The 12,649-nt window shown below is 35.0% G+C and overlaps 1 protein-coding gene across 1 annotated transcript in view; it reads right to left on the minus strand.

Annotated features, from left to right (window-relative positions):
* Positions 1 to 1,135: 1,135 nt before the first annotated feature.
* Positions 1,136 to 12,649, minus strand: part of FRMPD2 (FERM and PDZ domain containing 2) — a gene marked incomplete at both ends in the record, with an annotated part of 52,967 nt that continues 41,453 nt past the window's right edge. The window contains 9 exons of the mRNA XM_079535905.1: positions 1,136 to 1,207; positions 2,097 to 2,159; positions 2,457 to 2,672; positions 3,907 to 4,241; positions 4,870 to 4,960; positions 6,571 to 6,719; positions 8,058 to 8,173; positions 9,687 to 9,772; positions 11,886 to 11,965. Of these exons, the coding sequence (XP_079392031.1) occupies positions 1,136 to 1,207; positions 2,097 to 2,159; positions 2,457 to 2,672; positions 3,907 to 4,241; positions 4,870 to 4,960; positions 6,571 to 6,719; positions 8,058 to 8,173; positions 9,687 to 9,772; positions 11,886 to 11,965 (1,208 nt within the window). The remainder of the gene's footprint in view (positions 1,208 to 2,096; positions 2,160 to 2,456; positions 2,673 to 3,906; positions 4,242 to 4,869; positions 4,961 to 6,570; positions 6,720 to 8,057; positions 8,174 to 9,686; positions 9,773 to 11,885; positions 11,966 to 12,649) is intronic.

Raw genomic sequence — 12,649 nt, forward strand, 5'->3', positions numbered from 1 at the left:
ATATGTACAGTTCAGTTAAATAAATGCTGTTATCATTTCCTATGTTTTGAAGCTACTCTCCCAATACATATCTCGTAACACCACTTCAATATATACCACCATGTAGATAACTGAAATAGAATTATTATTGTAGAGACAGCTACAATCTTACAAACCTGAACACTGTGTTTTTGCTCCAATCCAAACTCACAATAACAAAACCAGTTTTTACAAGAGAAATGAACTGTACAGAGAATTATTTACTCTTATTTAAAGAACGGTTCAACTCTTACTGAAACCAATGGGTCTTCCCATAAATGTATTCAGATTCCAATTAAGAATGACAAGATAATTCAGTGGAGTGAAAGATCAATAGAAAGCATCAGTGGAAGATGAAATTTGTATGTGTACCACAATACACACACAGTCTGATTTAACATTGCATCTTTTACATGGATGTAGAATGGAAGAATTCCGACTCTACCTACAGCTGTTCATATTGCTAGAAAATAAGAATATGCCATCCAATAATTAGAACTCTCTTCTTGCTTTTAAGATAAATAGCTAAGGTTTAAAGACATCCTAAGTTTCTGCCTATCGCTTGCTTTAAGATGTCTAGTGACAGTGGTATAAATTCCTGTGCTGGCGTAATGACTGGAAATGATTCTACACTGTTCAAGCAATAAAAGGCAAACAAATTGAATCCTTCCGTACAAAAACATATCTACTATGCAAATACTGATTTGCAGCCCAGAAGCCAAGAATGCTGTATGGAGAAGACTACAAATCTTCCACCAACACCCACAGAGCCTTAAATTTTTTAGTTGCCCTGTGGACAGCTAATTCTGAAGGTTGCTACCTCCTTCTCACAGTTCAAAAATATTTTCCTAGCAGTTAATATGTTATTACATAGAACATGCAAGTTGTCCGTGACAATTTAACAACAGTGCTGCAGTTCCGGCTGGCTCCTTCTCCAAACTGTGAGCCGAGATTTGAATGACTTACCCAGGGCATCTTAAGCAAGGTTTTTAAACATTTTAGGAATCAGAGTGATCTATTAGAGCATGTAATGTAACACTTCACATTCCTTTAAAGCAATAGCTGAGTGGTCCCTGGAGTCTGAGGAGGATGGTTACAGAGAAGAGTCACGTTGCAGTCAATAAGAATCCGCAGCTTGAAGGTTCTGAAGGACTTGCAGCACAAATTCATAACAGAATAAATACTGATCCTGCACATAGAGACACCAGTGTGAAAAAACTGAATACATTTGACAAAGAAACTAGATAAATAATTATATACTGGCTGTAATGTTTGTAACACCAGCAACTTTGTTACACATATATAAATACATGTATATTTAAAGGTATCCTCAATCTTATTTTTCCTTCACTAATAAAAGTTCAGGAGGTCTTTTTTATTCAGTGCAATACCTGTAAGCATGAGCTTGAGTCTCACTGAGCTCAATGGAGGTTATTTACCTGCTTAATTTTAACCATCTGCCCAATCTAAGGTATATTGGAGCATGTCTTAAATACTTGACTCTGAGAAGAACTTATCCTAGTCTTGTCTAGTTTTTCATCCCACTTCCTGTTTGTTCTAAGTTGAGTTACCTTCATTTTGTCTTGTACTCTGTGAACTCTTCCTGGGAGTATGTTTAGCTCAGCGGTAGAAAGGGCAGTGATAGCTTAACAATTGCAAGAATTCAACTAAAGGCTGTGCTTTTGCAGGGTAGAGTCTCACCCGTTTTGCCAAGAGGTGATTCCTCTTGTTGGTTTTTTTTTTCTTTTTTTTTCTTTTTTTTCTTTTTTTTCTTTTTTTTTGCCAAAAGAAGAAAAGGAGGCCTGTATATGTACTATATTGATGATTTGTGAAGTTCAAGTGACTAAAGCTACACTAGAGGCCTCTTTATGTTGGCTTTCTTTTCCCTTTCTTTCTTAATTTCAGTTACTAAGACCTTCTAAATTTCGATAAAGACACACTTGCCTGGAAAGTTATTATTTTCCTCACAAGGGGTCTAAGGTTATGCTCTAAACTCCAGATTGATCCAAGCATAAGGATCTGTAGCAGAATTTGAAGCTTTCTGAAGTCGTAGTCTAGTTTGAGTACTGAAAACTTACCTTACTTTGGATCATGCCAAACCGCTGTTCTCTCAAATCTCTCACTATGTGCTTGATGTTGAACTATTAGAAGAGAACAGTTTTTATTATGTTAATGTTGAAACTATTTAAAAAAAAAAAAAAAAAGAATGGAAACAATTTATGACGAGAAATCTGAGGTTCAGTTCTTTTACAAATAACATAACTTTGGTTATTATTTCTGTTCTTTTAAATAACAAAGCTGGGTTTATTCCATTTTGTAAGGATTAATTTCCACCAGGAGTTAACTGTGTTCTAAGATATCAACACATTTTGTTGACATCCATATCGGTAATATTTATATTTACTGTAAGATTTAACAATTATTTGTTTGGTACTTACACAGAGATCTTTTTCTATATAGCTCAGAAGAATTTCAACACAAAGCAAAACTCCACTTCTTCCTATCCCAGCACTGCAGTGAGCAACAACAGGTCCTCTCCTGTGAGCTTTCCTCATATAACAAATAAATTTTACAAGCTGCTCAGACAGTTTGGCACTACTGTGGTCTGGCCAAGTGGTAAACTGCAAATGACTTACAATTCGCCTCTCATCTGTCTGGAAAAAAAGAAAACAAAAGTGTGTATTCACCAAAAGATTAGTAACATAGCTATATAAAACTCAGTAAAAAACAAACAAACAAATACATGCAAATGTAAATATATATAAATGAGGAAACAGCATTTTCTTTTTCCTTATTATTTCTTATGTCAATACTAAATGAAAAAATGTACAATTTTTCCATGCTGGTAAAAACATCTGCTGTGAAGATCCAAGTCCAACCAATAATTGTTCTGCAAAAATGATTGTTTATGCAACTGACAATCTTAAAAACAAAAGAATCTAAGAACTTTAAGGATTGAAGCCTTCTGAAGTCCCAATTAGAATGGCAATGGATTTCTATTGACTGTAAGCTGGATGTAAAAACCTATCTAGATTTTTGCCACTAGAATAATTTGAATTAATATCTGTGATTTCTACTGAAGTAAACTGATAATTTACCATAGTAATTTGATACTGGTACAAAACAAATGTAGCAAAAATAAAAACATTCATTAAAATCAGGTAAGAGCTCAATCACTTACAATGGCCAATCTTCCCATCATCTTCTGGACAGACCCTTATTAGAAACTTTGCTATCTTTCACACGGTAACATGAGGTGAGATTTTTCATCATATAAATGGTTTTACTAACAGAAACAGACACCAAGTTAGTCTGGCACAATTAATTTTTCTTTAATTATTTCATCAACCAATTTGTCCTGCAGAAATTTCGGCAAAGTCTTATTTAATATGGAGGCATAACTGATGGACTTGTCCCAGTTTCAATGTTCTTACTATTAGGTTCTAAATTTATTGTATCTTCAAAAATGTCCTGTCAGATTGGTAGTTTCATGTCTTCTCATGAACTAAAGAAATTATCATTCTTTCTAAATTTTAAGATGAAAACCAACTTCTTTTCATCCTTCCTTGTACCCACTTTTACAGAACAGTCCTTATGATCTGATTTGATAAGAACAGTAAGAAATTCTGCAAAAAACACAGCAACTCTGTGAATATTAAATGACTAATTATTGGACGCTCTTGTCCAAATGTTTGTAATGTTGGATCCACTCTTTGTGCAATAAGCAATGAGGCAGTATTTCATTTATCTAAATTTCCTGTTTGTCAAACATTCCCAAGAACATGGTGAACAGATGTTAGAGAAGAAACAAAAAATGCCAGTATTTATTCATTTAAGATATTTATTCAATTTCTTCACATATGAAAATGTTAATTACACTCAACTTACCTGCTTGTTGATCATTTCTATTATTCTAATTATGAAGTATTCCAGAATCTGGTAACTGTCCAGCCTGAGATGAAAATTAGCCAGATCTATGGAGTCATGTGGAGGTTCAGGCCAGTATCGATGACTTTTCACTTTTCCTAGCTCAACTTCTTTTGTCATCATGGCAATCAGATCTGATTCACTCTCCCAAACCATCTGCCAGAAATCAGCCATAGTAGAAGGCAGAGGCCCTTGAGTTATAATGTAGAAGTGTTCCTCTTCTCCAACTTTCATTCTGATATAACTTGCGTTAATGTAGCCATTGTTTTCTCCCAGGAGAACTCGTGTCTTATCATCTGGACAGAAACAGAAAGTTACTATTGCAGCTGTAGATCTGAAATGGAGCTCTGCCACCTCTAGCATCTAGGAGATGGGGAACCTCAGCCTCTAACAACAAAGTATGCTTTTATTTTTTAGACCACATTTGGCAGGCTGCTCTAACATTAATCACGGCTAATCAGAATTCTGACTCAGATAAGAGCTGAGCAACTGAAATATCTAGTTGGCTATCATGTTTTCAAATACTTCTAAAATGAACTTGTATTTTTTCACGAACTACATATATCTGTGATTTCCACTGTGCTTTTCAGAATTCTGCTATGTCAAAAGCTGTAGATTTAAAGAACTGCTAGTATAGTACAAGATACACTAATCCACAGAAATGTACTAGACCACTATTATGACAGAATGAAGGGAGCACCAAGATAGTTGCCTCCCTACCAGACCAAGTCCTGCCTTGCTGAGGATGATAGTGAGAAATTACTTACTGCACAAAGCAGACAACCTTATGTGAACTTTACACTCTAGGAAAAATCTCAACAAAATTCATTTCTAGTAGAATTTTCTATGACAAAAGAATGTGGTGGGCTTTGCCTCCTAATCCCAGTATTATAGCTGTATCTTCTTATTGGTGTGCATACTTACATGGAAGAATATCTTGATATCTGTTTTTATCCCGGTTTTCTGGTGCTTTGCCAGTTCTGCAGTCATCTATTGGCTTCACATGTTCCAAAGCCTGTATCAAAAAGAAACAGTCACACAGTCTTCATATCCTTCATGAAGAGATTTTACTGATTTGTGACCTGAGACAGACTTCTTAAAGAACAGAATCAGCACATTTTTCCTTGAACTTCTAGGCGCAGTTCAAATTGCTCAGTAGTTCCTTCAGTATGCAGAAAGTTTCTGGAGATTTTGAATGAGATTTCCAACCCATATCCTCAGCACCTTGAATTACAGAACCATTTTGTATATTGTTGTAAAATAGATGTTTGGAATAGTGTCTTGGCCAAATAATCATTATTCATAAGTGACTGGAGAATAAACTTTAGCACTGTTAGAAGGTTATGAATGTCAGTGAATAATTTTCAATTACAGAGAAACTGATGGATAAAGGGAACAACATCAACGATATTAAGTAGAAATCATAATTCTAAGAACTTCATAGCAGATTTAGGGTAACACAATGCAGTTTGACCAGGAAGCAAAAAGGCGAAAATTAATTTCATTTATGGTTTTGAATTACTTTCACTTTTCTTTATTCTTCTACCTCTTTGATTTGCATTGTGCAATGCCTGGCCTTCACAGTAGGCCACTACATAGTATAATATGGACTGAAATATATTCGTTAGTTTTTCAAGGTCTTCATCAGTAACTATTGCTTTTCTCAAATAAAATATCCATTGATTTTGGTAACCAGTAGTTTTCCTTTTAGATCTCTCTGCTTTGTGAGCAAATGCACGAATTGGCTCATATCATGCTACGCCTACCTCAGTAATGGAACGGAATTAGTGGAAATGTATATGTGAGCTTTTGGTGAAAGTCAACAAATCCTATACACATGAGTCTATGTGATTTTTTACCCAGAAAGTGAGATATGAAGGCAACCTGAAGAAACTGATAGCATTTTGATTACTATGGAAAACTGGTAGTAATCTATTTCATTGAGGATGAGTACATTGTTTAACAAAAATTCCAGGACTGTGTTAAAGAACTATGGAATAATCTTTAGAAATTGCTAATAACCTCCGGTACTAAATGCTCCATATACTGAAATGCATTCATAATTCTATATTTTTTCATAATTTATGTCATCAGATGTAATTGTATGTTTTTATTATTTACTTATATTATTTTTATTTTTATTTTACTTCCACTAAGTCCCTGACCTCAATAGCATTTTGTGGCAATGATTTCCATGGATCACTGAAGCATTGTAGAAAACATTTTCTTTCATTGTCTAGGTGTTTGGATTTCTTGCTTTAATCTAGTGCCTAGAAGGGTTCTTAGGCACCTATTTAGCAGAGCTGAGGGGGGAATAGAAAGAAGCTGATCTACATTAAATTTATCTGTATTGTATTTTTGTGTATTACTTGTTTTTAATTCCAAATGGGTGAGATCTTTGGACAGGAAATAGAGTAAGTAAACCTGGCTTGTATGGAAAGAGGGAGATACAAATAGTGCAACATGACTCAAAAAGCAGAGCAAAAGCCCTATCCTAGCTGGAACATCCTCTGAGAAAGCGGAGTTAGTGAAGATACAACTGAATCTCCCATAAAGTATGCTGAACAATTCTAAAAGTCACTTTCTTAGTTCTGCTAAAGATCTTAAAAATGAATTACACTTTACCATAAACTCTTTCAAGACCTCTTGATTTTCAATCCGTGACTTAAGGCCCTCAATAAAATGTCTGATGCCAGTCCTTGGACGTACTCTGGCTGGTGAGGATTTAAGGTTAATTAAATGAGTCAGTTCATCTTCAGAAACAAAGGTTCTGCCTACACATAGCAAAAAGAAAAAAAAAAAAGAAGTTTTTAATGATTATTGAACATAGCATAAAGTTTTGGATTTAAAAACTAGGGGACTGCAGAATTTGAGTACACTTCAGTGTTTATACTGTGGAAGTAAACTGTAAAAGTATTTTTCACTTACTTCACAGTAGAAAGAAGACTCAGTCAGTATCATGGATACAACCAGCACCATATTTCATGGAGATTGCATATCCAATTATTTAAAATTCTTGCTTTCTACAATTTCTAAATACAGTCTGTTATGAATTAATCATTCTTGGAGAATTATAGACTTTAACAGTAATTTATATTGATATAGGAGACTTCGGCCACATCTTCACAGGAAATCATGTTTCCAGGAGTTTCCTGAAGATTAATACTGCCACACTCTTCATCTTACCTCGCACTTCCTTTCCATAACAAGGTGTGAAGTACCTCTGATGCACAAAACCAAGGATCAGTTTTACTAATTAGCTATACTTTCTGTAGTATACTTTCTGATACAAAACTTAGATTAAGAAGATAGATAAACATTAAGTCTCCAGAAATATCATTGTTCTACTACAGCAATTGAAAAAGGAGGCTCATCAGTAATTTCTGTTACTTCCATAGAATAAAAGCAGTAGGTTTTTTTGGTGGGGAAAAAAAAAATAGTAGTTTGAAGCAGCAAAACTATAGAATTTGTCCTTACAAGCAGAGGCTACTGTTGGCAATGAATAACATGCCAATTGACTTGAGATAACTTGATGATCTGTTCCTCAGCTTTGTTGTAGGCTGAAGACTGGGAGCACTGTTCTCTTATTTTTGTAAGATGTCTTTGCACGCTTTAACCAATCCCAACGAAAAATTGCAGTGCTGTGCACGTAATCTAGTATAATCAAGGTATTTAGATATTTTCCTTTTGCAGAAGGACACTATATAGAACACAACAACAACAACAAGAAAAATGGCAAAACAAAAATTGCAAGTTGCCCATCCTTTTTAAGCTCAAAAGCAGAGGTGCTCAAAATGGTAGCAAATGGATGGTGGCCAGTAGAGCTGTTACCACTATGCATAGTTAACTAAGCTCAGCCTCATGATCCTTCCTTCTAGCAGATCTCCAAAAGAGTTGAAGAACTCCTAACGTTGGCCATCTTCATCTGGATATGGCAAAGATTTGATGCTTTTCTATGTATCAGAGGGAAAAATTTTGACCTGAGTCATCTGGCCTTCAAAACATAAAGGGGAAATTCTTAGCTTGTGTACATGGAAGTAGTGTTGATCTCACTGTAGTTATGTGTAGTAGCTGGCCTATTACAATAAGGAAACAAGAGCATTTCTGGTTACTTCTAGGTAGAATGGAAGTCCTGTGGAACATATCATCATCTTCATTGTTCCAGCTATCTGACTCAGACTGTTGACTTTCTCTTCTGCAGCCTTCATATCCTGCGTATTTCTGTGATCTGTAAAACAGCATTAGTTGATAGGTTTCATGGAAGCGGCTGAAGTTATGGTCATCTGGACCATGCAAAAACTTTGTTTTTAATCTATTTTCAGTAACTTTTAACTTTCTCAAGTGACTATTTTCAAGAATCACAATGACTTCTGAAGAACATGAATACAAGGATTAATGATATTATTTCATCTGGACGAACAGGGACAGATGATCTGTATAAAAAGCTGCCAGAAAATAAAGTTGTTACAGGCAGTTTTTCATGAATGACACATTTCTTGAATTGTTAGCAATAATAGATGGGTAGGCTTACATCAAGTTTTCTAAGAATATTCTAAAATAGAGAATTTTAGAGTGCTTAAATATGTATAGCTAGATAATATATCTACAACCCAGGATACAGCAATAATATGTGCAGAATGAGTTAAATATTCATGTAATGACTAACTCCATCCCCCTGCAGATCTGCCATTTAACTATTTGAGTAGGCTTAAGCATACTGTAGCCTTACATTGGATAGGATAATGTGTGATCATAATACATAATATAATCAACAGGAAAAGGTACCGTTAAGAGTGGGAATAAGATAATAATTTAAGTAGCAGCTTTGCAAAGATCAGCGATCGTTTCAGGCACTGTATTTTCAAGTTAGACAAAGCTTTTGCAAGCATAAAATAGGACTACCAGAACACACTGGTAATAAAGAGATACAGGTTAAAGTACAAGGGCCAGAAAGCTAGTCCATTTGCAAAACAACCAGAAAAAAAATGCTATCCTTATATGTGATAACTTTGTATTAGCTGTGGATACATTTGCATATCTTGCAAGATAATTTAATAATAATCACACCTGATTACCTGGTATACTGAAAGATAATATTATACTAGTGGTGAGATAATATCAAGTAGCACTGAGCTTGTATTCACATGGATATTCTCAATTGCAGATACTCTCAAGGGTTCTTTCAACAATTTCGTCCTTTGAAGACTGGCCAACTAGTCTTCCAAAATTTTAAGTTTTAAATGCTTTTAAGTTTCAAATGCTTATTACTTTCTACATCCTATTGGGTTATAAATGATAAGTAAAATAATTATATTTCATATATTCTGTATCTTTGTCATAAACAAAACTGCTCCTTTTTATCAAAGCTTCATTATTCTTTGATTTCCTGTTCTGTACATTTGAGGTAAAATTCTACACTTCCTGTACTGTGTACCCACATATTTTCTTAGGAGTAACATCCTCAAATTCTCTTGATTCTGAAACATCTTGAAGTAAACACCTATGTCACTACAGCCTTAGGCCTGTCTGCATGAGCCGCAGTTACACCTAGAAACTTCTGTTGCATTTGTTCTAATAGCTGTGTGGAAGCTGTTTAGCCACTCTTATTACAGATGGAGCTGCATTTCAATATAACTGTGTTCAAATAATTTGGGACATGAGTATACGGAAGATCTGGAAATACAAGAATAAATTATTGATGCTGATTACTTTAATAATTTTACCATATTTGAGAGACTTACACGTCTGAAGTGTTACTGATGATACCCTGATAATCTTGTCCAATCATCTGACCTTGCAGGGGGGAACAGTGTGTACTTTTTGGACCCTGTAGTTATAAGATAAGAAACAGCTGTGAAAAATCAGTACAAAGAAACATCAATCAGTACAACAACAACAACAACAACATCAAGAATATGTTTACTTTATTCAATATTTTTTCTCATAACTGATGAATACGTGTTTTATACTTAAGAAGGAAATTGAAAATAGTTTCCAGGGAAAAAGTATATGTGACTTTGACTTAGCATTGCAGTATCTACTCAAATGAATAAGCTACATCAGTTGTATGTGTGATCTTCATAACAATGCCGTGTTCAGAAGTCCCTACAATCTAACCTGAGTAGCTGAACTTTGAAAATATGACATTTCTGATCTCACAGAGAAAGCTCAGTCAAAAGAGTTGTGAGTCACACTCAGCTCTTCACCTCCCAATTCTTGGCAGCAGAAAGCAGCACTGTTTCAGCTGGAATTTCTGGTACTAATTTCCTCTTTGTTTTTAATCTCTGACACAACAAGGCCAGATGTTAGAAATAGAGTGCATCTGCACTACTAAGAAAGATCTCAACTAACAGAGGGCACATCCTTAATCAGCCTCCAGATGGAACAGAAGCAATACCACTAGTTGCTGTTTTTCAGGCCTGGAGGATGATAACTAGGTCCTGCACTTAGATAGTGATGCAGAACATCTTTCTTCAGTATGTGGAAGTGGCTCCTTCTGAGTTGCAGCACTTGACAGTTAATTATATAAATTTTAATTCAGAGTGACATTTCTTCATCTTCTGTTCCTGCTTAATATTCCATTCAGAAACCACCCTGGCATATAATGTAGTATAAACTACCAGATGCCTCACAGACTCTTAATAGTGGCTGCCACTCCTACCTTTTATTTATTTTTATGTTTTTACATTTATGCTTGTATTTTCCCACACGAATTTGGGAATTCGTGGCCCTATATTTAACCATGAATTAACTTACTCAGTTTTTTCAACTATTGGCTATACTGATTAGAGAATGCTATAAGAATATTTGTCTTATTTTTGCCAAGGAAAAGTATTTTTTGTTGTTTTTGTTAGTTTGTTTGTTTTTTTGGTTTATTTTGTAGTTTGTCATTTTCAAATCCTAGGACTTTGGAGTAAGTGGCAGCTGTGCCCTGTAAAGTATAGTTTCTATTAACGTGAGACCATTAAAGGCAGGCTGGAAAGGGTTAAGAAGAGAGCTAATGGAATGAATTCAGCAGAAAAGTTTAGCATGAAATAAAAGTTAGGCATTTGCAGACTAGACTTAACTACAAGCTTAAAACCATAAGTGAGCACTAATACATTGCAAACTCAGGCTAATAAGGGACCTGTAACCTTAGTAGTATCTCGTGCCTCTGATTAATATAATTTCCTTGGCATATTTCTTCATTATATCATAGACCTGACCTTATTTTCGTATTACATTTCACCAATCTTTAACAATGTGTTTCCAACATTCATTCCAGCACTGTACTCAAAGCTTTCTGAAATTCCATTCAAGATTTTCTTAGCTTATTCAGTTCAAGGATTTCTCCCCCCTTTTTTTTATTTTTTTATATCTTTGGTTATATTGGATGAGGCAAGCTTTGGAAGGTTGGTTTTTGTTTGTTTGTTTGCTCTGGAGGATAAAAAAACTACGTTTATCACATTTTCTGGAGACAGGTTTTATAGTTGTAAAACTCAAAAATAACACTTATTGTAAAATGTAATGCAGACAGTCTCTGCCTCACTTACTAGGATTCAAAACCAAAACTACGTCTGAAGAAATCTGGAGCTTTGGAGTTAGCAGATACTGATGAATAGCAAACTTTCAAAGCATATTTTTAAAATATTGGAAGAATGGAAAAATTAATAAATAATTTATTCCAACATTATAAACTTCCAGAACTAGACTTGCTTATGCAACCTTCCTTTAACACCTCTCTTTAGCATATGTAGCATGCTTTTATCATATACCTTTAGCTCAGTGGAATCCCCTGATTTATTCCAATATTAGAGGTGCTGCTGACTGCAGCACACTTGGTTCATGTTAATCTTTTTCATTAACAACGTGTGGTTCTTGCCAGCATTGCATCAAACCCATTTTTGTTTACAAACAAGTACATTGCCTGATAACTTCTACAAGCTCAATTCAGACTTCACCTTGCTGCACATCCAGTTGGATTCTTCCTTCAAAGTGAAAACAGATTGAGCTTCTAGGCTTCTCTCAACGCTGTGGTCATCTGAATACCAGAAAAAGAAATTTAAATGCCTAAAGTGTGAAAATATAGATCCATTCCTTCAGTAGCACCCACAGCAGAGGACTTTGGTTTTGGAAGAGGCACTTGAGATATGTTGCCCCAAACTAACACAAAATACCCTTCTTTCTAGATGCTCTCATAAGGGTAAAAACAGCATAAATTCCATATATAGCCACTGAAGAAGTCAGAATAACTCAGGTGACCAGAAGATACTGAAGTATACCCACTATCAGTAGGAGTTGTAAAAAACCTACAACAAATTTGATAACCTTCCTTAACTCAGCCCATTCCTTTACAGCACTAAATAGGTAAATATCGTAGGCTTATTATGATAACAGTTCTTACATAATAGCATTGTGTTTTATCGGTCCAGGGAAAAGAGTTTAAACTTCACAGTAACAGTCTAATTCACAAATGTCACATGAGACCCCAATGCACATCTCCACAGCTAGTTCCTTGAATTTGAAGAACTGGAGAAAAGCCTATTCTTACTGCAGTGGATGGGAATATTTTCACAGCCACTAACGTGGCTAAAAGTTTAATCAGCCTTTTTATATCTGGATGACCTTCCCATTTTGGCATCATTTACCCTCAAAATCAAACTAGAACTGAAATGGGACAGTGAACATCCTCATTTCACAGCTGAACTGAGCACAGTTCTGTCGT

The sequence above is a fragment of the Tetrao urogallus genome (genome assembly GCF_951394365.1).
Source record: "Tetrao urogallus genome assembly, chromosome: 5".
In the NCBI taxonomy this organism is placed as follows: domain Eukaryota; kingdom Metazoa; phylum Chordata; class Aves; order Galliformes; family Phasianidae; genus Tetrao; species Tetrao urogallus.